Source organism: Diplotaxodon limnothrissa, linkage group LG17 (assembly GCF_057381915.1).
Source record: "Diplotaxodon limnothrissa isolate DT_005_m linkage group LG17, D_limnothrissa_male_GT1.1, whole genome shotgun sequence".
NCBI lineage: Eukaryota > Metazoa > Chordata > Actinopteri > Cichliformes > Cichlidae > Diplotaxodon > Diplotaxodon limnothrissa.
The window spans coordinates 2,637,702-2,663,468 of NC_140612.1; the positions used below are offsets into that span (position 1 = coordinate 2,637,702).

The 25,767-nt window shown below is 41.6% G+C and overlaps 2 protein-coding genes across 2 annotated transcripts in view; one reads left to right on the forward strand and one right to left on the reverse strand.

Annotated features, from left to right (window-relative positions):
- Positions 1–792: 792 nt before the first annotated feature.
- LOC146614465 (cAMP-regulated D2 protein) overlaps positions 793–25,767 on the forward strand; it is a 28,533-nt gene continuing 3,558 nt past the window's right edge. Inside the window, exons 1-7 of the mRNA XM_085376144.1 lie at positions 793–1,260; positions 3,225–3,426; positions 3,856–3,989; positions 6,263–6,390; positions 6,552–6,670; positions 7,146–7,286; positions 7,561–7,733. Of these exons, the coding sequence (XP_085232270.1) occupies positions 793–1,260; positions 3,225–3,426; positions 3,856–3,989; positions 6,263–6,390; positions 6,552–6,670; positions 7,146–7,286; positions 7,561–7,733 (1,365 nt within the window). The remainder of the gene's footprint in view (positions 1,261–3,224; positions 3,427–3,855; positions 3,990–6,262; positions 6,391–6,551; positions 6,671–7,145; positions 7,287–7,560; positions 7,734–25,767) is intronic.
- Positions 13,722–14,499, reverse strand: LOC146614466 (uncharacterized). The gene has a single exon (XM_085376145.1). The coding sequence runs from the start codon at positions 14,446–14,448 to the stop codon at positions 13,816–13,818; it is 633 nt and encodes a 210-aa protein (XP_085232271.1). The 5' UTR covers positions 14,449–14,499; the 3' UTR covers positions 13,722–13,815.

Genomic DNA, 25,767 nt, shown 5'->3' on the forward strand with positions numbered 1-25,767 from the left:
CTACAGTCTGAACTCTGGGTGCAACTCAAAAAGAAATATCACACTGTAATCATTATTACTGGAAACAAGAAAATTATCTAATCCCATACTTTAAAAAAAAGAAAAAAAAGCAGGTTTTACGAATTTTCTGGATTTAAATTCGACTTTTAATTCTTTTTGAGAACAGCCGACATGCTAAAGATTGAGATCTTCCAAAAGGGGGAAATGTGTGTTAATAAAATAAAATAATAAAAATTAAAAATCAAAGCATACTTTTCTATGACATAACCCCAATTACAGAATAACTGTGGCATGTTGTTGTACATAAGGCCTGTAGATGGCACTGTGTACCTTGTGTTTGCTGTCCTCTGCCTGTAAAGAAAAGCGTATTAATAAATGTATTGGTTTTAATTATACATCAGTGACTGATAAGTCTGAATGGTAAAGGAGAAACAGATTTTTATATAAGCACAGAAACCGGCGTTCATGGAGCCCACTGCTTGGCTCATCCCTGTTTACCATTTGTGCGTGACTGCGATTACATTAAGCAAAGGAAAGACGACTCGTCCTCTATTAGTGGTCCTGCACCGCAGAGTCTGCATCCAGCTGTTCAGAGTCTACTGGACAGCACTCAACAGTAAGACAGAGCAGCTTTTGTCTGTTTAATCTTAATAAGGAACCAGGCAAATTGGAGTCACAAGCATGCAGAGTGTGCAGAGAGTTTCAGGCGTATGAGGGCCGCAGCCATAAGTCAAGTCAAATCATGATCCAGGCAGCTGGTCTGGGGAAGTATTAAGAGTATTCTATCACAATATGGAGAACTGGCACTGTTTGCTGCTGCTGTTCACACTGAGTTTAGAGCTTTCCTCTGGAGGAGTTACAAAAAATGATGATGACATCGACCTTGTCAGCTTTTTGAGAAATGTCTACCCCGAGCCGTTCATCATCAACCGAGACTTTGAGATAAACTCCGTCGAGGAGCTGGGACGCCCGGGGGACCCTGCAATCATACAGCAAACCAAGGACAAACCTGTCACTCAGGATACAGATGGGGCTGCTGGACCAGTGGTGATAACCAAAGATGGCCAGATCAAGGGGATTACTGTGGATAAGGCCCATGTATTCTATGGTGTTCCGTACGCAAGTCCTCCTGTTGGGGCTTACCGCTGGAAGCCCCCCAGACCTGTGAGTCCTTGGCACGGGGTTTATGATGCCTCCTTTCCCAGGGCCGCATGTATGCAATTCTGCAGTAAAGCTATCACTGAGGAGTGCCCTAAGAGTGTAGGTGTATTACAACCTTGTATTTCTTTATATCCTGCTACGATGTTTTATATCACTTTAATGTTACAGCTTGAGGTTATTTTAATTGCTTCTGTTCTGCTGCTTTGTGATAATACATAGCTGTTGTGATTAATAATAATAATGGATTGGATCTATATAGCGCTTTTCAAGGCACCCAAAGCGCTTTACAATACCACTATTCATTCACTCTCACATTCACACACTGCTGGAGGCAGCTACAGTTGTAGCCACAGCTGCCCTGGGGCAGACTGACAGAAGCGAGGCTGCCATATCGCGCCATCGGCCCCTCTGGCCAACACCAGTAGGCAAGTAGGGTAAAGTGTCTTGCCCAGGGACACAACGACCAGGACAGAGAGCCCAGGGATCGAACCGGCGACCTTCCGGTTACAGATGCGATTCCCAACCCCCTGAGCCACGGTCGCCTGTAATGTGCTGACATGCTAATTATCATAAAATGACACTAACAGTATAACACTGAAATTTTAATTTGCATAGGCTTAGTGCACGCAAACTTTCACATGTCAAAGATATTTCATATCCAGTTCAATTAGACTGGTTAGATGCAGCAGGTGGATCAAAAGAGCTGCCACTGACAGTGTGATGAAGCCATGGATGCTAAATTCTGCACTTAGAGATGAAACCAATTTCATTAGAGTAAAAGTGAACAATCCAGCCCAGTGAAAGTCGTTAGAGTCCATGTTGTAAGGCTCACGTCACATGGAGCGGCGTCACTTTATGAGGCCATTGTTAATAAATTATATTTAGCAAAAAGATTCTCAAAGTGACAAATATCTATAAATAAAAACCTATGTATATTTGTTTTTTATATATTTAAATTGTATTTACAGAATACAATTTCCAAACTAGTACAGTTATTTACAATGAGGGAGAGCAGTTATGCTACTTTGCTGTATGCCAGATTTTTAAGGACAGCTGATAATAATCTTGTGTGAGTAGAAACGTAGTCAAAATCCAAATGTAATTTAAGTTAGCGATATTAAGAGTTTTTAACAACATGCTCCAGTTATCCATCTGTTTGTTTAAACCGGCAAACCTACCAAGACTATTAACAATATCTGTGTATATAAATAAGAACTATGTCCTTACACTAATACAATAAGCTTTCTGAATCAACTTTCTGTCTAAATATGATTTAAAAACATAACAACAACAAAAAAAAGTGCCAGCCACTTAAAATAACTGCAGAATGTATGTCGGTAAAATGACAGCAGATAACTGAGGCGATGAACAGTCTGCAGCTCAGGAGGTAGAGCTGCTCATCCAATAATTGGAAGGTTGGTGGTTCGATCTGGCTGAGATCACCAACCACCAACCAAGATACTAACCCCAAGCTGTTGCACAGTTGGAGTACGAATGTGTGTAAATGGGTAAATAAAGTATGTTATATAAAATGCTTTGAGTGCTCCAGTAAAGTAAGAAAACATCATATAAGAACCAGAACATTTAACAAAAAGTGGAGAATCCAAGCACTCGTATATGCAGCACTGGGACTACCTAACCTCTGAGAAATTCAACTTTATTAAAAACAACTAACAAACAATATCAATAAAATTAATTCAGAAAATGTGAGTAAGCAAACTGAGTACACTAACCAAGAGACGGTGCTCAAAGGGGACAAATGTCCTTATTCAGTCCTAAATAAGGTGTAAGGAGTATAAGAAACCTGCTGTGTGAGCCTACTAATTAGTTTGTACCATAAACACTAAATAAATAATTTATATTCTATCTGCAGTTTTTACCTTTCACCTGGCTGGCAATTGCCTCCTAACTCGTATCCATGTATCCGTGTATCCATGTATCCATGTATCCATGTCACACACGGCCAGAAGTATTAAATTCAAAAGAAAAAAACAAAACAAGATAAAAGTGACAACAAAAAGTGAAAAATTGAATGACCTGCATCCTCTAATGTCTCCAAAAAGGTCAGTGAGGATTGTCTCTACCTCAACATCTTTGTACCACTGGATGTGGACTTGAGCTCTCCTCTGCAGAGCCACCTGCCTGTCATGGTTTGGATCCATGGTGGAGATTTCATTGCTGGTTCTGCCTCCAAGCCTCTGTATGATGGACGTTTCATTAGTAACTTCACCCACAGTGTTGTTGTAAGCCTGGAGTACCGACTGGGTAAGAAGGATTACGTTTAAATGGACCCATTAGTGTGTAACAGCCTGTGTATTTGAATCTCAGTGCCTGTGTCACTCTATGATCCCACGTCAGATTTCACTGTGCACACAGGGATAAAATTCAGATGAACTTTAGCAGTGGACGTCTCAAAGGCAACAACAAGAAACTCGTGGAATCACTTAGTGAAAATAAGAATTTACTTATTATAGAGAGCATGTGTGCGTCTGTGTGTGTGAGACAGTACGAGCCTGAATAATGCTTGTGTGCCACTTTAAAATGGCCGAGCCTGTTGGTAATTACTCTGCTTTCCTGCAAGACTGAAAACAGGAGCTCTGATATGTGAACAGTAATTTGGAGCTCGGAGGAAATGAATGTCTTGCCTGAGTCAATTACGTCTTGTTGATCATGTGAAATCCTGCATCATTAAAGGTGCATTTGGGTTCCTTGTGTCGGGAAAAGATCCTCACACATCAGCTGCAGGGAATTATGGGATCCTGGACCAACAGGCAGCTCTTCTTTGGGTCCAACAGAACATTGCTGTGTTTGGAGGGGATCCCGCCAAGGCAAGCAAGCACACAGACACACACACACACACACACACACACCTAAGATAATTATTTTAAAATGAGGCATTTATTAATAAGGTGGGAATAAACATTGTAAGAAAACAGGACAAAAGAAGAAAAAGGGGAAAATACTGAGAGAATGACCACAGTGGGGAAAATAGTGAAGCAGTTGCTTCCAACAGTTAAAGATACTCATTGTAAACTTTATGCTCAGAAGCTCCGACATATTTTCTCAAATTCATAAAGTATAAACATTTAAAGAAAAGTATAATCTCAGAGGGAAAAAAAGGAAACACATTTCCAAATTTGATAACTCACTTGGTTTGGTTTAGACCAAAAGTTTCATGCTATTTCCATATTTAATTCTTGGACTTTGCTAGAGTAACTTTTACAGTTTAAAGTCATTTTTGTTTATCTCCTGTCAAATGCAGCATCTTAATTAACCTTCTACTTAAAGCATGCTATTTGAACCTCTTCCACTTTTCTTTTAATCCAACTTTGTTGTGATTTGTTGCCCTTCACAAACAACAGATTGGAACAGCATTCAGGTGCCCTTAGATGGCCATTTTAAGGAGATCTGCTTTCAGTGACATCATCTGACATCACAATTCTTACCTTTTTCTGTCATTCTGTTGTATACCTGCTGGTGTGGTTGGGATAATTGTCCTCTTGTAAGACCGAGGCCAAGCTTTAGCTGTCAGACTCACTTTTCTCTAGAATACTTTGGTAAACAGGAAAGTTGACTCAATAATGTGTCTGCAGAATAAGCCCAAATCATCACCTCTCTACCACCGTGCTTGACATTTTGTTTGAGGTTTTTATGCTGATATGCTGTGTTTTGTTTTGTTTGGCAAAAACAAACAAACAAACATGTCAATGTCCATTATAGCCAAATATCTGCACTTTGGTCTCATCTGTCCAAAGGACGTTGATCCAGAATTCTTGTGTTTCTTTTTCAGATGCAACCTTCCAATACTTAGCCATGCAACCATGTTCTTTTTAGTGAAAAGAGACTTTCTCCTTGCAACTCTTATATTCCTTTATCATTATCATATTTACCATGCTAACTGAGGCCTGTAGGGCAATGTTTGTGGCCCACTATTGTTGATGCTGTTTATCCTCATATATACCTGAATTATCCAGACCAGCAAAGCGCCAGAACTTCTGCTCTTATAGCAGAAGTTTTTTGCTGATGAACAGTTTGATGCAGTTTGGTGCATTTGATTATCAGCACCGGTCTACTTTATAATTTCACTTTCTATGGGCATGCTCAGTTTTTCACAAACGTCTTCTACATTTTGGCTTAATTTAATTTTTGTTAAATAAATAATGACATGGTATAATATGTCCTCTTTTGTTGCTCATCTGAGCTTATTTTATTACCTGGTAAGGAACAGGTTATTTCTGTTACACCCTGATTGTCATGGATCGCTGTGTGGCAAGCAGGAGGGGGACCCAAATGCAAAACTCACAGACACGGGGATGAACTCGAGAAACACAGCTTTAATGCTGGCACGGCAGAACACAGGAAATACAAAACTAAACTGGGAAAAGTAAACTAACACTCTCAGGTAGACACAGGAAGATCCACACAACATGAGGGAGAACGCGACGCCGAACAGAGGGAGACGCAGACAGAAATACACAGAGGGTTAACGAGGAAAGTGGGAACACACGGGGAACACAGCTGACACAGATAACCATAACGAGACAGGGCGGGGTGAACATAACACTGACGGGAGACGGGCAGAGTCAAACAGGAAGTACAGAGGTTCAGACAGGAGGAGAGAGAGCACGGGGAGAACACAGACATAACAGGCTGGGGAAAACATGGAATAAAACACGAAAGGGGACAAGGGCTCATGAATACATAGAGGGGCACACAGGGGGTGAGAGTCACAAAGGGAAAGCACACAGGGAACATCATAACAGGGCAACTCAGGAAACAGAACCTAAACAGGGAACTGAATACAAAAATACAAGAGAACTAAGAATACTGGGCCAACACGGCCCAGGACCATGACACTGATAAGTTAAGCCTTTCTCAGGTCAAGCCAACTCCAAATTACAAAGTTTCCTTGAAGAAGCAAACTTGCTTTTCTTTCCAAGCTCCTTAGACTACGATCACCTGGATGTAGATGTCGTACATTTACTAAGCCTAACTTTCATTGTTCTGTTTGTATTTCGTTTGATATGAAATTAATATTTTTTGCAATATTAACAGAAATTAAGTTAAAGAATTTTAAGTAGCGACATTTTTTTAAAATCAGGTCACAGTATTTGGGGAGAGTGCAGGCGCTCAGTCGGTAAGCCTTCACCTGATGATCCAAAGCAGCAAGCCTCTGTTTAACCAGGCCATCCTGCAGAGCCTGCCCTTCTCCATCCCTCTGAAGACCAGGTGAGGAACTAACAGCTCAGGGCAATACTGGGCATGGATGTGAGATAGATGCATGCTTTGATTTAAAGCTGAGCATTAGATTACGTGAAAGATCTTGATCACATTTCAGGATGACTTCAAGCTGAAATGTAATTTTCTTTTTTTCTGCACATCTTTCCCAGACATGATGCCCTGAAACTGGGAAAAGGCTTTGCTAAACAGACGAACTGCTCTGTGAGCGACTTTGTCTGCCTGCTGTCTCTCACTCCGCAGGCCATCCTGGCCGCCCAGATGAAAACAAGTAGGACGCCACAAACCCCAGATTTAGAGCAACACTCATTGCTGCCCACATATTACATAAGGAAGCAGGATATAGTATATTTGTCTGCAAATGACTGTGAAAAACATGTTCATAGTGAGATACTTGTAAACAAAATCATTATGACTGAACAATGAGCCTCTAAAGGGGCAATTAGAGTAATTTTACTGTCTAACAGCAAGGAATAAATTTGATATATCTGCAGGCCCGACATTGTTATTGATCTGTATCACTGTGATTACATCATCGACAGCAGTTTTCAGGATGGATGAACTCACGGTTATAGCTTATAATTGAGGCAGGAAAATGCACTCTGGAGAAGAAGTTTAGCTCCCTTCCTTAGACAAACAAATCACATTAATAGGCTTTTGAGTTTTTATAACACTGCATACGATGCATTGCTTAATATACTTTTCTCCCTCTGTGTTTTAACTTGCCAATCTGTTTTTGATCCCAGGTTCCAAGATTTTGAACCCATTCAGGTTTCTGGAGGTTTTTGAGACGTGGGGTCCGTATATCGATGGGGAGTTAATCAAAGAGCAGGCTGTCACTGCCTTTCAAAAGGGGCACTGGCAGAAAGAAAAGCCAATACTGCTGGGTAAGAGCAATAAGAGAAACCACATTGTATTATTACTGTTATTATTCAGGATTTATATTTTATTCTCTCAGCTTTCTGCTTAACTCCCACTGGTTCTTGTTATACAACTATTTGATATGAAAATTCCGACATCATGACAAAGCTGAAGGCAATGTTTGATTTTTAAGTACAGAGACAATCAGAAAAGCCATTGGGCAGAAGAATCACAGCAAGTCCACAGGCAACACAGACATCTACTTGTTTCTTTAGAGTAATGTTGTTTTCTGTCCTGCAGGTACAACGTCCGAGGAGGGGGTTCTGTTTGCGTATGGGGTCTTCAACAAGCCAGTCTCCACAGTGGAGTGCACCGTGTACATCACAGCCATCTTTAAACAACACACCCTACAGATCCTACACAAGTACCTGCCCCTGTACAGGGATGCTGACCACAGAAATATGCTGGCTCAGGTAAGAGGAGTTTAATACCGTCTTTTTAGTGTTAGTATTGCTCTTAAATTGGAAAAGAGTCTTTCACATGGCTGGGGAGGAATTTCGGCCTGCTTTTGTTTTGCAGAATTTTGCAGACGTTTTCAAACTTGAATGACCCGTTTAAAGCCCTGCTAAAGCATTTTGGCATTTCCTTCAGCACTTTCTGGCAGAGAGTCTTGTCTTGTAGCAGCCCCGATCATCACACTACCACCACCATGTTTGACTATTTGATATTTTTTTAATGAAATGCCAGAGATTACTGGACACAAAACTTGAACAAAAGTTCATTTTTGTCCCATCAACCCAGAAAATATTTTCACAAAGTCTTGGGGATCATCAGTTTTTAGCAAATGTGAGTTGAGCTTTTATTGTTCTTTTTAGTAAGCAGTGATTTTCGTCTTAGAACACAGATGCCATTTCTGCCAAGTCGCTTTCTGATTGTAAATGATGAACACTTTGACCTTAACTGAGACAACAGAAAACTGCAGTTGTTTAGATGTTGTTCTCAGTTCTTTTGTGGTCTCCTGGATGAGTTGTGTTTGTGCTTGGAGTCATTTTGGAGAGAACTTCACCACTGTTCAAAGTTTTCCTCCCAACGACCTTGTAAACTTTTCCAGAATGTTTTTCTCATCTATTCTCAAGTTTCCTCAAAATATGGCATGATGGTGGTGTTTCTTTGAGATTTTTTACTTTCTCACGTATGACTTTAGATAGCTTCTATCCCTCATTAAACGAAATCATCATTTAAAAAGTACATTTTGTATTTAGTAGTAGTAGTAGTAGTATTTATTTATTGTCATTGTCAAGAACAATGAAATTGCGTTTGGGGCTTCCATACAACCCACTATCTTTGTCTAATATTTATATATGCAAAAAAGAAAAAAAGAAAAAAAAAGAAATAATCTAAATGATCAAAATTTACACCTTTTACCACTTTAAATATATAAAGTGCACCATACTGGCAAATATTTAAAAGTGCCAGTATGGTGCCATATTATTAGGATGCAATGTTTGACTTTAAGCCTCAGTTTTATATAGGTAGGGCTGGTGTGCAGTTTAACACTGAAAACAGGTCAAATGTAGTCCACATGTAAAAGAAGTTCAATTTCTGGTTTGAACATGCTGGTTGGTGCGTAGGTCCTCTCTGTGCTAGCTTGTTAGTTTTTCAACAGCTCTCATGGTTTTGATCTCTATCTCACACACTCATACTTAACAGGTGGAGAAAATCCATGTCACTTACATCGTCTTGATGCATTCTCAATCATCCAGGTAAGTCCATCTGGACGTAGCGTTTTCAGTTGGAGAAACATTTCGTCACTCATCCAGGTGACTTCTTCAGTCTCAGCTGACTGCAGGTTTCCAATCTTATATCACATAAATGGCCCCATGAAAAGTGGCAGGTTAGCCTCCTTAGACTGTGAGATTTCCATCAGTAATGGGGGACATCTAAAAGCTGACGTGTACCGGAAACCTACGCATATGGGTCAGTATTTAAGGTTTGACTCTCATCATCCACTGGAGCACAAACTGGGCGTCATCAGGACGCTACAACACAGAGCGAACACCATCCCCACGGACACAGCAGCCAGGGAGGCAGAAGAACATCAAGAAGGCCCTGAGTAAATGTGGTTATCCCAGCTGGACTTTTGTCAAAGCTGGAAAGGCACCTAAAGAAAGCTCCAGCCGATCCAGGAGAGAAGGACAATCGCTGCCTAAGCAAAAACCTGTAGTGATCCCATATATGTCAGGAGTATCGGAGCAGTTGAGACGCATTTTTTCTAAACACCGGGTCTCTGTGGCTTTTAAACCCCAAAACACGCTGCGCCAAAAACTGGTCCACCCCAAGGATCGGGTCCCCCGACACAAACAGAGTAACATAGTGTACGCTGGTAAGTGCAGGAGGATTGCCAGGATTTATACATCGGGGAAACCAAACAACCTCTGGCGAAGCGGATGGCACAACACAGAAGAGCCACCTCGTCAGGCCAGGACAGAATCAACCTTTGGAGACATGTCACTTACAGCTGTTTGTAGTAGTCTTTTTTTTCATACCAGCAGCATGAAGTAGCAGATTTAGATCAATAATTATTCATGACTGCTTAAATTTCCAGCGGACACTAATTTTATGATAAATTGCTTCAGATATTTGTAATGGTTAACATGATGGTTGGTAAGCAAACCAACATTGTCTGATGTTGGCATGTGCTAGCATAAACGTCTTTGTGTGCTGTGTTTATCATTAATTTTGATGAGGGAAAAATGAGAAAACCCCCGAGCAGTATTCTGGCTGCGATTTTGATGAATAGTGTAAGGTGTCAGCCTCTGGGAGCGGGTCAGGAGGTGACACCTATTTAGTATTCAGTCACAGCTGACTGTGCAGTGAGGCTGTCCTGCATTTCTTCGTGAAGGGTGCTTCTTCACAGGACCGGGGGTCAGTGCAAATATCCGAGCATTGCTGGGAAATGTATTTTTGATTGATTGATTGAATCTTTATTTTGAACATGTTGAAAAAGTATAAAAAAAAATAGAATTAAAAGAGACAAATGAACAAAGCAAACAAAAGGAAAACGAGCAACCACAACTCCAAATAACGTCCATGTTCAAAAAGGAGCAGGAAGAAGCATAAGCTTATTTAATCCCACCCCTTTTACACTATCTAGTATCAATAGACTACAGAAATACCTCCTTGCAATTACATTATATGTTATGTGTAATTTTTTTTTTTTTTTTTTTTAAATATATACACATATATGTTTCTATCTATCCATACATACGTATATACACACATACGCACATATACACATTTTCAATAACCCCATTAACACCTCAAGGATACACAGCCTACAATTATATATATATATCCATACCAACAAACCTGTGCATGCGCACACACATGAAAATATTAGACAAGAACACCCTATCAAATCTCTACCTTTTCCCTGTACCCTGTAAAAACCATATCCTTAAACCGCTTTTTAAACTGCGCCATGCTTGGACATTGCTTCATATCTTTACTTAGTCTGTTCCACAGCTTCACTCCACACACAGAGATGCAAAAACTTTTTAATGTTGTACGGATACGAGGATGTTTTAAATTTAATTCCCCCCTCAAATTGTATCCCCGTTCCCTTTTAGAAAACATTTTTAGAATATTGTCAGGAAGCAGGTTATTTATTGCTTTATATATAATTTGTGCTGTGAGAAAATGAACCAGATCTGTGAATTTTAGAATTTTTGATTTTAAGAATAGTGGATTTGTATGATCTCTGTAACCAGTTTTATGGATTATCCTTATGGCCCTTTTTTGTAATATAAAGATTGATGATAGCGAACATTTGTAAGTATTGCCCCAAACCTCTGCACAGTAATTCAAATACGGTGCAATCAGGGAACAATAGAGAATGTGGAGTGATTTGTGGTCCAGAATGTGTTTTACTTTACTCAAGATTGAGACACTTCTTGAAATTTTGTTATGTATATGATTTATATGAGACTTCCAGTTTAATTTATCATCTATAATCACACCAAGAAACTTATGTTCAAGTACTCTTTCAATTTCCACACCATCTACATGAATCTGCACTTGTGCATTTCTAAGGGAATTCCCAAATAAGATAATTTTAGTTTTACTTAGATTTAGCGATAGTTTGTTCCTGTTAAACCATTTTTTAATTTTGCACATTTCTGAAGTAATTGTATCCAGCAGCTCCTTTAGATTCCCCCCAGAACAAAAAATATTTGTGTCATCTGCAAATAATACTAATTTTAATATATCAGATGCCTTACAAATATCATTTATATAAATAATAAATAATTTTGGACCCAGTACAGAGCCTTGTGGAACACCACAAGCAATGTCCAAGCATGATGAGGAATGGACACCCAGCTTCACAAATTGTTTCCGGTCACTTAAATAATTTTTCACCCATTGCAGTACAACCCCCCTAATCCCATACCGTTCCAGTTTATTAATTAATATGTCATGATTGATTGTGTCGAATGCTTTCTTGAGATCCAGAAATACTCCAGCTGCATACTGTTTCTGATCTATAGCATTCGTAATCTCCTCAATTGATTCGATTAATGCCAGAGATGTTGATCTTTTTGATCTGAATCCATATTGACTGTCAGAGAGTAATTTATATTTATCTAAGAATTTGTCTAATCGTTTATTAAACAGGTTTTCTAGGATTTTGGAGAATTGTGGTAGTAAAGAAACAGGCCTGTAATTTGTGAAGTGGCGTCTATCCCCGGTTTTATACAGCGGCACAACTTTAGCTATTTTCATTTTGTTTGGCACTTTTCCCGTCTGAAATGATAAGTTGCAAATATATGTTAGAGGTCCTACAATTCCTTCAATGACCTTCTTGACGATTTTCATGTCAATATCATTACAATCAGTAGATGTTTTATATTTACACATGTGTACAATGTCAATTATTTCTTTTTCCTCCACTGATGTGAGGAACATTGAGTTAGGGTTCCTATCAATCAGGTTTTCACTACATTCTACTGATGGCAGTGACTCAGGAATTTGTTCTGCCAGTTTTGGTCCAATATTTACAAAATAATGATTAAAGCTGTTGACCTTATCAGCAGTGTTTTCCATAATATTGCCATTATCGATAAAGTATTGTGGATAACTTTGTTGTCCAGAATTATTTTTAATGATACCGTTTAAAACACCCATATTCCTTTCATATTATGTTTATTGTTGTTCAATATTTTACTATAATACTCCTTTCTACATACACGTATAATATTGGTCAACTTATTTTTGTATTTTTTATATTTATTTTCAGCTTCTTTTGTTCTTTGTTTTAGGTATTCCCTATAGAGTGTATTTTTCTTTTTACATGCATTTTGTAAACCCTTAGTGAGCCATGGTCTATCTGAATATTTGTGCTTTCTGTTGTATTTTATTGTTGGACAGTTTTTATCGTACAACTCCATGAATATTCTTAAAAATATGCCATATGCAATATCAATATCAGCTTCTTTGTACACCTTGTCCCAGTCCTGATTTAATAGATCGTTCTTAAATGCAGTCATAGTTTCTTCTGTCCTTACACGTCTGTATCTCAGTTGTTCTTCATGCTGATTTTTCTTATAATTAGTGTCATAAACTGCAAAAACTGGTAGGTGATCACTGATGTCATTAATTAATAATCCACTCACAATGTTGTTTTCCATATTGTTAGTGAAAATATTGTCAAGTAAGGTGGCACAATGTGGTGTAATTCTGCTGGGCCTGGTTATTTTAGGATGTAAACTCAAACTGTACATAGTGTTTAGGAATTCGTCGCTCATTTTATGCTTTTTTGGATTCAACAGGTCAATATTAAAATCACCACAGATAAACATAACTTTTTGATTTGTTTTAGAGAATATTTCCTCTATGAAGTCATTAAATACTTGAATACTAGAGCCAGGTGTTCTATATATACAGCTAATTATTACATTTTTTTCTTTTTCCTTATAAATTTCAATTGTTATACATTCTAGTAAATTATCAATTACAGTTGTCATACTTTCTACCACCTTGTAGTTTAGGTTTTTATCCACATACACAGCTACTCCCCCTCCACTCTTGTTCCTTCTATTTACAAAATTCACTTCATATCCCTCCAGTCCAAAGTCCATTCCTTTCTCCGCATTGATCCATGTTTCAGAAATGGCAATAATTCCAAATGGATTTGTCAACTCATTTAGATATTCCTTTATATTGTTGAAGTTGGCATACAGACTTCTGCTATTAAAATGGATTATTAATAATTTATTTTCCGTGTTGATGGTGTGCTTAAACTGTTCATCAGTGAAGTAGCAGCAGTTACAGCTGATGTTGTAGTAGAAATTATTTTCTGGGTCTATATCCTTTTCTAAGTCTAGAACATTATGGTCTGTGTATCGAAATGTTCTCAGTTCCAGATTATCATAAAGAGATTCCAATGAGTTATGTTGATATTGTTGCCGGATGCAGATGAAGTTCTTTTGGACTGTGCCATGTGTTGTGTTGTGTGTCACGTCACATGTGTATTCATACCTCCAGAGTAAGTTGACCTCAGTATTTGTCCAGCTCCTCCATATTTCTGATGACCAACACTTTGGCTTGTTCCGGTGTTCCATTGAGTTTAATGAATACTTTGCAGTTGGTGGTCCATGTATTTTGAATTTTTCCCTGTTTCTTCAAGTAACGTGCTTTCCTGGCAATGTCCGCATTTCTTTTTATCAGATGTTCGTTCATGAAGACATCGGATCCTTTCAGTTTCCTTCCTTGTTTTAACAGTGCTGTTTTCTGTTTTCTGTTTGCAAATCTCACAATGATGGCTGGTTTGTCACTGTCATTTTTTCGGGGTAGAGGGTGGCAAGCCTCAATGTTGTTATAATCCACTTCCACACCTTTGGACCGTAGAAAGGTAACCACTTGATGCTCCGTGGAGTTGACATCTTCCTCTCCTGGCCCTCCTACATTGTCAGTGGCGACCGCCCGGGCGTATGACCGGGGTTTGATGCGAAGCCCCGTGATGATAACATCGTTCATCCGGGTGTACTGCTCCAAATCCGCCACTCTGTTCTCCAGGTACGCCAGCCGCCGATCCTTCTCGGCGTTCTGGATGCGGAGAGCCTTAACTTCCTCGACCAGGTCCAGGATGGCTTTCTGCTGCAGTTTGACAGTAGAAATCTCCTCTGTCATAAACTCCAGCGACTTCTTAATATCGTCTCCTTCCTCGGCTGACAGAACTTTTTTCGGGCCATGCTGAGAGACGCTCTTGTAGCTTTGCCGTGACGACCGGCTAGCTAGTTGATGCTAGCGTCCTTCCTCTCACTCACCGCTTTGACAGGCTGTGCTAACAAAATGCCATGTCTTTCAAAACAGCTTTTAAAGAAGCTGTTTTGAATTTTTCCTGCCATGCTACTGTGATTTATTATTGCTGTTCCTATATAAAGAGGAAATGTTTTCCCTCACTCATTAAAAGTGTAACCCCTAGCCTCCATTGCCAACCTTGAAATTATGACAATAATTATGGTTGCCTGCCAGAGACAAAGTTTTGAAGAGACCAAAGGCTAATTATCTAGAGTCCCTTGCTTGCATTTCCTCTGCTACAGGGTGCACTGGTTAACACTTGAAGAAGAGTTCACAGAAATAGAGAAATATTCAGTTCACAGAAGGGGAAGTTTCTGAAGCATGCTGCTTTTGATCCGACAAATTGCATATAATTAATATTCCTCCGTTTGCTGTGGCTTCGTTTCTATCGTTGTTCTATCTGGTGGCTGTCAGGAAAGTGTCAGGGAGCTTTACATTCAGCCAATAATTTGCAAGAACCTGCAGAGCCGAACATCTCTACAAACCTAATGCGCTGTCTGTGTTCAAGAAGTCAAACAGCTTATGTAAAAGAAAAAAAGGATGCATTTACATAATGAGCTGCATCTGAAGAGGTTTTGTTCTGTTCCATTCCTCCTCTTGCTCACAGACTGAACAGTAAATCCTCACACACACTCTGCCACACACATGCATCAATAACTACTCATTGCGTGGCTGTGTGAGGCAGGACATCACGTATGGATCGATAACCCTCCTGGCCAGTGCTTGGTGTGTAATGAGGACCCAGCTGTGTTGTACTGTCTGCCGCCTGTCTGTGTGTAATGAGTGATGGGAAACTGAAAACAATTGAACTCTTGCTGCTGAAGTTGGTTTGAAATAAATGTTGCATTTCCTTATGACCAGACTGAAAAGACAGGAAGATTTCACCACGCATCAAACTTTGGCATTATAAGTAACCTTCCAGATTTCAGTGGAAATCAAACAACATGCTTTAACGCTGCCTACAGAGGGAGCTACAGCTCCACTGTCTCTCATTCAGTATTTTTTTTCTCACCTCCATCATTTGTATGGGTGAATCATTGGGACCACCTGGAGTCAGGGAGGTTGTCTGCTTGAGATTCAGCTTGACTGCTCCACTAAGAAGCAACTCGTCTCTCCTGAACATCTACAATGACAGGGGGACGAGCTGAGGAATCACAGATGAAGTAGAGGACAGGCTTCCAGAGGAGGAAGCAATGACTGGAAGTAGAGTGAATAACAAAAACATCTCTTAGAATGACGTACTCTGATTGGCCTTCAAAATGATTATAAGATTGTAAACTCCATAAAGGTACAATCTCTTGCAGCCTGTGTTATACTGCATCAGCTCAAACTAAGTATATAAAAACAACTGTCACCTGAGTGTAATCTTAAATAATGTCATAATCACTGATGTTAAAAACTGTAATACGTTTGCTACATGTAATATGAGCAGTGTTAGTCATTGTGACTGACCCACAGAGAATTAGCTGTTGACTTTGCAGTTCCCCACTGAGTGTTTTAGCATCACTTACATCATTGTTTTGGTTCCTACGTCCAACAGCTATGGTTTAGTCTCACTGATGTCATCAACCTCATTTTCAAGTAGCTGCTTTCAGAGAGGGAGCTTTAATAAATCCAGAGTAAATAGCCTGAGGTATACTCAGCACTATCTGTCGGGAGCAAATAAAGTCAGGAACTAGCTGGCAAACATGCTGGAGATTTTTCCAGTTAAAACGCCAGCTATTTCCAGAAAGACTAAACAAAGCAAAAAATGAAATATCCAAAGTCAGAATGTATCTGTCCAAAAATCAAGATAAACTGCAATAAATACAAGTGCCAGATTGAGATTAAACATGCAGCTAGCCAGCTTTTTATCTTGCAATATGTAGTAGTACCATTACTGGTAGCATGTTTTCCAAAATTGTGGCTTTGAAGCAAAACGATACTGAGCCATGGGGGTAACTTCGACTTACTGAAAAGTAAAATATATATGTTCTACCTTATAAATAACCATCATCATATTTGCAATAATTCAGAATGAACTATTAGAGGTATAATTGCCACAAAATTAAAGAAGCATACTGATGACATGGCATCAGTCTTGTTTTGCCATTTTGAGCTGCGTTTTTCACACGTGTGACACTAATGTTTAGCGTTTGCTGCGTTTTTACTAACTGGAAAGTTTCTTTTTCTGTCCAAACGTATGTTTGGAAGACTTGGTTCCACACTTCAGTCTCAGTATGGTGTACAGAGGTTAGCACTGTTGCCAGCTAGAAGGTTTTGGATTTCTGATCTTCCAGCAGTGTTTGTTGAGTTTTCATGTTCTTCATGTTTCACTGTGGCCGTCTCAGGTGATGTTCTAAACGGGCTGTAGGTGTAGATGTGAGTGTTTGTGGTTATGTGCTGCCTTTTCCCACCCAAGGAAAATCATGCAAAACATTTTTACCTTTCAGAAAGATGCATTTATTGCTTGAATTTAAATCATAAACACCAATAAAACCAGCAAACCTCATATATTCCTTAGCTATACACATGAGGAAAATGAAGTACAACCTTACAGCTTCTATAGGAATCAAGAGGCTGATAATCAAAGGCACTTCATTAGTTGATCATTAGCAGCTGTGCCCACTTCTGCACTGAAGCAAAAGATTTGCTGGTCTGAAGCAGTCAGGTGTGTCTTAACTCAATAGCAGAAATGATTTTTCCAGCAAATTCACCCCAAAGTCAGATTGTGAAATGCTCTGTGAAACATGCACCTCAGACTTTACAGGTCTGAGTTAGCATTTCAAATATAAAGTTCATGGCAGTGCAGGACTCTTCTTTCTTTCAGCAGGTTTCTGTCACATTTTTCAATTCAGAATGGAAGGTATCTTCCCCCAGGGAACTCCAGGGCGGTCAGGAGGAGACACTGCTGGATATATTTAATATTCAGTCGCAGTTCACTCTGCAGCAGGGAGTTGGTGAAATTACAACAGGAGCTTACTCTTCCACGTACACACACTGTGTGTCTTTATAATAAGTTAATATACTGTGTTGTGTTGTTTGTTGCGTTGCGGTGTGTCATATCGTGTCGTGTTGTGTTATATGTAGTGCCGACGTAGGACAGTTTTCCAATTTCATTGTACTACTGTACTATGTGTGACTGTGCAATGACAATAAAGAGTTATCTTATCTATAAATGCCACTTTTCCTGAGGCCCGCAGGGGTCAGCGCAAACCAGTCACAGTGGAAGCAGATGTGGAGAGCTCAGCTTTAAATCAAATCAAATCAAATCAAATCACTTTTTATTGTCACATCACATGTGCAGGCACACTGGCACAGCACATGCGAGTGAAATTCTTGTGTGCGAGCCCCACAAGCAACAGAGATGTGCAAACACAACAACACAAACGAGCAAAATACAAGAATGGCCAACCTGAAACTAATAAATATATGTACAATATATAATAGTGTATGCATTTCTGGATGTGTATACTAAATATTTTCCTACGTGTGTGTGTGTGTGTGTGTGTGTGTGTGTGTGTGTGTGTGTGTGTATACACATTTTTACAAATTAAATAGTAAAAAAATAAAATAAAATAATAATAATAATAAAATATATAAAATATACAGAGTTGAATATGTGCAAAACAAGTGGCATTACTGTACAGTATGGAGTGCATAATGTTGAAGTTCCAGTAGTGAAGCTGAGGTGTCTATGACGTGTTCAGCAGTCTGATGGCCTGGTGGAAGAAGTTGTCTCTCAGTCTGCTGGTACGGGACCGGATGCTGCAGAACCTCCTTCCTGATGGAAGCAGTCTGAACAGTTTATGGCTGGGGTGACTGGAGTCCTTGATGATCCTCCCCGCTTTCCTCAGGCACCGCTTCCTGTAGATGTCTTGGAGGGAGGGAAGCTCACCTCCAATTATCCGTTCAGAGCACCGCACTACTCGCTGGAGAGCTTTGCAGTTGTAGGCGGTGCTGTTGCCATACCAGGTGGTGATGCATCCAGTGAGGATGCTCTCAATGGCACAGTGATAGAAGGTCCTGAGGATGCGGGGGCTCATGCCGAATCTTTTCAGTCTCCTGAGAAAGAAGAGGCGCTGCTGCGCCTTCTTCACTGTTTTGTTTGTGTGTACTGACCACGTAAGATCCTCAGCCAGATGTACTCCAAGGAACCAGAAGCTGCTCACTCTCTCCACAGCAGCGCCGTTGATGGTGATGGGGGTGTGTACTTCTCTGCACCTCCGGAAGTCCACTATCAACTCCTTTGTCTTTGCGACGTTGAGGGTGAGATGGTTGTCTTGACACCAGTGGGTCAGGGCGCTGACCTCCTCCTTGTAAGCCGTCTCATCACCGTTGGTGATAAGACCCACCACTGTAGTGTCGTCCGCAAACTTCACAAAGATGTTGGAGCTGTTAGTGGCTGTGCAGTCGTAGGTGTAGAGTGAGTACAGGAGAGGGCTCAGTACACACCCCTGTGGAGCACCAGTGTTCAGTGTGATGGGGGATGAGGTGATGCTGCCCAGTCTGACCACCTGGCGTCTGTCAGACAGGAAGCTAAGGATCCAGCTGCAGAGGGAGCTGCTCAGTCCTAGATCCTGCAGTTTCCTGTCCAGCTTCGAGGGAATGATGGTATTGAATGCTGAGCTGTAATCTACAAACAGCATCCTCACATACGTGTCTCTCTTCTCCAGGTGTGACAGGGCAGTGTGTAGTGTCAGGGCTATGGCATCATCAGTGGACCTGTTGTGGCGGTATGCAAACTGTAGAGGGTCCAGTGAGTCGGGTAGTGCAGAGCAGATGAAGTCCCTGACCAGCTTCTCGAAGCATTTGCTTACGATGGGGGTCAGGGCTACAGGTCGCCAGTCGTTCAATGAGGAGATGGTGGAGGATTTGGGTACAGGGACGATGGTGGCCATTTTGAAGCAGGCTGGGACTACAGACAGAGAGAGGGAAAGGTTGAAGATGTGCATGAACACTCCAGCCAGCTGAGCCGCGCATGACCTGAGGACGCGGCCGGGAATCCCGTCCGGACCAGTAGCTTTGCGTGCGTTCACCTTCCTGAAGCACTTCCGCACATCCTCCTCAGACACAGTGTGCGCACTGACGTCATCCGCGGTGCGCACACTGTCCGGTCTCATGGTGTTCGCTGTGTCGAATCTAGCGTAGAATACGTTTAGATCCTCACACAGAGAGGCCGTGGTCTGCGGTGTGCTGGTTTTCCCTCTAAAGTCTGTGATCGTGTTTAGTCCCTGCCACATACTCCGAGGGTTGTCAAACTGTTGCTCCACCCTGTCCCTGTACTCACGTTTGGCTGCTTTGATCGTCTTCCGGAGTTGGTAATGTGCGTGTTTGTAGTCCGATGTGTTCGCGGAGGCAAAGGCGGTGTTCCGTGCCGCCAGTGCCGCGCGAACATCTCCGTTAATCCAGGGTTTTTGATTTGGGAAGGATTTGACTGTTCTGGATGGGACGACATCTTCCACGCATTTCCTGATAAATCCACAGACTGAGTCTGTGTATTCATCAATGTCTCTGGCGGCCACGTGAAACATTTCCCAGTCCGTGTGATCAAAACAGTCCCGCAGCGCAGACTCCGATTGGTCCGTCCAACAGTGCACCGCCCTCCGGGTTGGAGCTTCCTGTTTCAGCTTCTGCCTGTAGGCGGGCAGGAGCAGGATGGAGCAGTGATGGAGCAGTTTTAGTCCTACAATTTTTATATTTATGGAGTATATACATTTTCTCTGCATTAGACAAACACAGTATTTCTGAGTGCATTTTGAACAATACGACTAACATAATCAACTTCGTTCCCATTGAAAACCCCACTAACCAAGTCTATGAGCTCTGTGACAAGTCTCGCTATGGCAGAATTATAAACACCTCTGCTGTCCTAAGGAAAAATGAGACTTGATTTTGTAAGCGAGGGAATTTCAGCTGAATCACTGACAAGCTCATCGACTCTGTGTGAAGTGCTGCCATCACTATGAGCAGTTTCAGTAAAGCGGCAGCTTCTGTCAGACTACTAGAAATGACGTGGTACAGATTTTTATGTCTGTGAAGGTTCTCGTCATCCAGGTCATCGTAGTCCAAGGAGCTTGGAAAGAAAAGCGTCTGGAGGTTGGCGAGCAGCCTCCCAAAGAGAGAGTGAAGGCCAGAGAGATTACAGGATCTAGCTTTTATACTCCGGTCATTCCCACCGCTCATGTGCTGTTAGATCATTAACGATCTGACCAGTGCTGCGGGGAGGGAACACAAAAGGGCCCAAACAGTGCTACCAGGCCATCACGCGCCCACCCATAAAAATAGGGCTTAGACAGCCATGACGTTAGTTAACATTTTGCCAACACTTGAAGTTGTATTACTAGGACACAGCCCTTGATAATGCATCAGCCAAAACATTGTCTGCTCCCTTTATGTGTCAAACTTCCAGATTATATGGCTGAAAGAAAAGGCACCATCTCAAACGCTGATTGGGATTCTGGGGATTCTGAAGAAAATGAAGGAAGGTGAGGCGATTGTGATCTGTGTAAACTAAAACAGGATTCCCCCCTGCCCCTACATACACTTCAAAATGTTGTAGAGCCCATATTAAAGCCGATGCGCCCTTCTCCACTATCGAGTAGTTCATTTGGTATAATTTGAACTTCTGGGAGAAAAAACTGACAGGAAGGTCCACTCCATCCTCCCCCTCCTGCAACAGAACAGCTTCGGCTCCCACCATACCAGTATCTACCTGTAGTTTGAGTGGCTTATCCATGCAGGGAGCCGCTAGAGCAGGTACAGAGGAAATCAAAATTTTCACTTCCTGAAAGCCTTCCTGACAAGGTGGCGTCCAAAAAATCGTAAGCTTGTAGCCGAGAAGGTTAGAAGCTACAGTGGAAAATTCTTACAGAATTATCTGTAGTAGCCAACAATCCCAACAAAGCAACCAAGTTACTGGGTGACTCAGATGTCCCTGTAAAATGGAATCGCCAGGCGCGCATTGGTGTAACATCCTCTGCACCACTTGCACAGACATGATAAGGCTTTAACAGGTATGCATGAAAAAGTGATTTCCTTCTGTGGTTGGGAGTAGCAACCAGATGATTTCGATCTGACACCTGCCGCAGTGTCTTCCAATCATCCTGTAAAACTGCTAGTCGACCCTGAACAGTGTGACCACAAACCAATTAATTTGGGCTGAACCCAGTCCCAGCCTGAGTAACTTCTCGTACCACTAGCATGAGCCAGTCCCTCATTGTTTTGGTTTCTACGTCCAACAGTTATTGGTAGGCAGTCCCTCCTTCCAGTCACGATCCACTTCCGTACAATAAGCACGCAACAGGACTTCAAGGTTTGGTGAAACCTTTCGATAGCTCCCTGACTTTGTGGATGGTAAGGATTGGACTGGGCATGTTTTACCTGAAGGAGCTTCAATATTTCTGTGAACATACTTGATGTGAAATTTGTCCCTCGGTCACTCTGAACAATCTTTGTGATACCAAAAACCGAGATAACCTGTGACAGGGCTTTAACCACTGCTCTCTGGTAATGTTGGGTATTGGGTAACCAGCTGCGTAGCGAGTAGTTAAACACATCACTGTTAATAAGTACATATTTCCTGCCTTTCACCTGGGTAACGGCCCCACACAATCAATCGGCAAATGCTCAAAAGGTAGGGCAGCACGGTGGCACGGTGGTTAGCACTGTTGCCGCACAGCAAGAAGGTCCTGAGTTCAATTCCACCATCAGGCCGGGGTCTTTCTGTGTGGAGTTTGCATGTTCTCCCCGTGTTTGCGTGGGTTCCCTCCGGGTACTCCGGCTTCCTCCCACCGTCCAAAGACATGCAGCTTGTGGGGATAGGTTAATTGGATAATCCAAATTGTCACTAGGTGTGAATGTGAGTGTGAATGGTTGTCTGTCCCTGTGTGTTAGCCCTGCAACAGACTGGCGACCTGTCCAGGGTGTACCCCGCCTTTCGCCCTATGACAGCTGGGATAGGCTCCAGCCCCCCGCGACCCTGAAAAGGATAAGCGGAAGCGAATGGATGGATGGATGGATGGGACATAAAGCACACCCAACATGCTCCTCTGACCATTGACGGAGCGTCTGTGGAGAGAGTGAGCAGCACCAAGTTCTTGGGTGTGCACATCACAGAGGATCTCTCCTGGACGTACAACACCAACACCACAGCACTGGCCAAGAAATCACAGCAGCGTCTCTTCTTTCTCCGCAAACTAAGAAGAGCAGGAGCACCAGTCCCCATCATGTACACTTTCTACAGAGGCACCATCGAGAGCATCCTGTCGAGCTGCATCACTGTGTGGTTTGGAGCCTGCAATGCGTCCTGTCATAGAACCCTCCAACGCATAGTGAGAGCTGCAGAGAGGATCATTGGTGTCTCTCTCCCCTCCCTCCAGGACATTTACAGCACCCGTCTCACTAAAAAAGCCCTTTGCATAGCGGCTGGTCCCACGCACCCAATGCAAAGCTTCTTCAAGCTGCTGCCATCAGGGAGGAGACTGCGGAGTCTCCAGGCCAGGACCAGCAGACTGAAGGACAGCTTCATCCATCAGGCTGTCAGGAAGCTTAACTCCCTTCCGATTCTGCCCCCTCTCCCCTCTTCTCCTCCACGGTCTCACTGAACTCTGTCATACACACACACACACACACTCTCTGACTCACTCACTGGCCTGCACCAGTTACCAGTCACTTTGTGGAGCATTGGACTGCCATTACCTCATAAGACTTTGTTGTTACACTATCTCTTACCGTATATTACTAAATCTCCATTTGCACTATTTGCTTATTTGCACTACTCTGCCTGGTTTACACTCAATGTCATTTACCCTTACTTGAATATTGTATATTGTATATTGCATAGCTTTCTTGTTATACGTAAAATGGTATTGTAATTATTAAAATTTTTACTTTTTAATTATTTTATTTGCATTTTTTAATCACTCTCTTATATTTAAATGTTCATTTGCTATTTCATCTAGGGTTTGAGAGTAACGAAATTTCTATTCTCTGTATGTCCTGTACATGTGGCATAATTGACAATTAAAGTTGACTTGACTTGACTTGACTTGACTTGACTTGACTAAAGGTGCTCAATTGCTTGGTTGGGCTTTCCAATCACTTGACAAATGTGACCTGTTTTAATGAACAAGGAAATGAACTTTTTCAGTTTTGGCCCAAAAAAATGGCAAAGGACTCTGTCATAAGTTTTCTGAACACCTAAATGTCCAGCAGTGGAATCATGAGCCGTCTTCAAGACATCCGCTCTAAGTTTATGTGAGATGACAGAAAGCATGTCCCATTAAAGCTGGGCGTACACTGTGCGATTTTTGGCCCATTGTGAGCCGATTTTTCAGTCGTGCGACCGTTTTGGTGATCGGCCCGAGTTGATATACTGCTTAACGATGGTGGCCAAGAGCAACTTCACCCTGTACTAGCTCTAATGACAAAAACAGATGATGTAACGGTACAGTCATTACATTTCAACTCATACCCAGGACTTTAGAACAGCAACCAGTATCAATTTCTGAGGGCAACACTGGGATAAATAAATGATAAATCCAAAGCACCTCTGTCTCTAAGAATGTTTACAGCTATCTTCTGGTCATGACCCACCAATGAGACTAAACCTGCAGATACGTATGGTCTATACCCTGGGTCAGTGAACTGGAAATCCAGTGAATTTCTTTGAATAATCCCAGGAGTAATCGCAGACCTAGTGTGAACCTGCACAGCAGCTATTACCTTATTCCTTTCAATGGGGGCAGCCAAAACTGCAAAGGCAATGTTTCACTGAACGAGTTCCCTGTGCAGATTTAGCCTCAGCCTGCAACAAAGGGCACTCATTTTCCCAGTGCCCTTCACCTAAACAGTAATTGCATGTCCTACTTTAGTTTCAATTTGCGCTGGTAGAGTCTTGTTTAGTAATTGCATTCTGTTGGCCCTTTCTCCCAACTAACAAGACAATCTCCCTGCTTCCAACCACAACCTCCTTTGATTGTCAAAGTAAACTCATCTGCCAACACTGCAGCATCAGAAGCATTTTTCACTTTCTCCTCATTCAAGTATGTAGCTACTCGTTTAGGAAGAGTGGACCATAACTGCCCAGCAAAACAAGCTCCCCCAACTGTTCAAATGTACTTACTCCAGAGGCAGACCACTGTCGTATCTTAGCCAACCTCTCAAAATGCAATAAATAAATAAATATTGTCATAAGCTAGTAGAGACATCAAAAAGTTCTCTGAAGTCTGGTGAGCTAGTCTGACAAGAATCAGGAAGTTGACCCTTAACCAGGTTTAGTCTATAATGCTCTAAAGTTAGTGAGAGGCACACAGCAAGCTAGAGTTCAGAGTTTGGTCTTGAGCTTGTTTTTGTCCTACAGCACAGTGTGAACAGTACTTTTTGGGGTGCACCATGATGAAAGAGCAAACCTGACATGCCTAAGCTGAAAAAGCTTTGCCTAGTGAGGCCAAAGCTTGGACTGTCCTGCAGTGTGCTTTATACAGAGTGATGCAACTTGGGTAGTGTTGTTTCTGTGTGATTTCTACTGATGACTGGAAAAATCTCATACTTGGGCTCTGACGTAGATGCTGCACCTCTCCTCTCTGGTGCACCTTGAGATGTTTTATCAAACAACCTGAATGAAAAAGAGCCATAACCTATTTTTTACTCCCAAGCTTGGCATTTAAGCAGATTGCTGTTTGCTATCTGTCTTTCGTCTTCATCTCTTACTAAAAAAAATTCCCAAAAGGAACCTTATCAGGATGTTAAAAAAACCCAAACATTATCTCCATGGCACCAATGGTGCCATGACACAGAACAATATATTGAACACAATCAACTTTACTGAAAAGAGGCAAGGGCAAGTTATTCCAGGGGTAGAAGATGAGGATCGGTCTGGGTGGAACACTCTAGGTCTCAGAAGTGGTATTTACCAGATGTCATCATGTGGTCACATGTAGGAAATAAAACCACAAAGGTGGAACTAATAGTAAAACAGAAGGTGGGATATTAGGAAAAAACAATCTAGTATCAGCAAATGGTCCAGCATTACATGACTGCTTACAATGGAAGTGGCCCAGCTCAACCATTCTGGAATCTCCAGATAACATTAGGCTTAAGGGTTCCCAAGAGAAGAACTCATTTAGGAAAGTGGTGGAAAGAGCTTCCTGGTGGCTGTGGCCTAGG

Coding starts and splice junctions, on each gene's coding strand:
- LOC146614466 (XM_085376145.1), bottom strand. CDS start 14,448: ATGACAGAGGAGATTTCTACTGTCAAACTGCAGCAGAAAGCCATCCTG.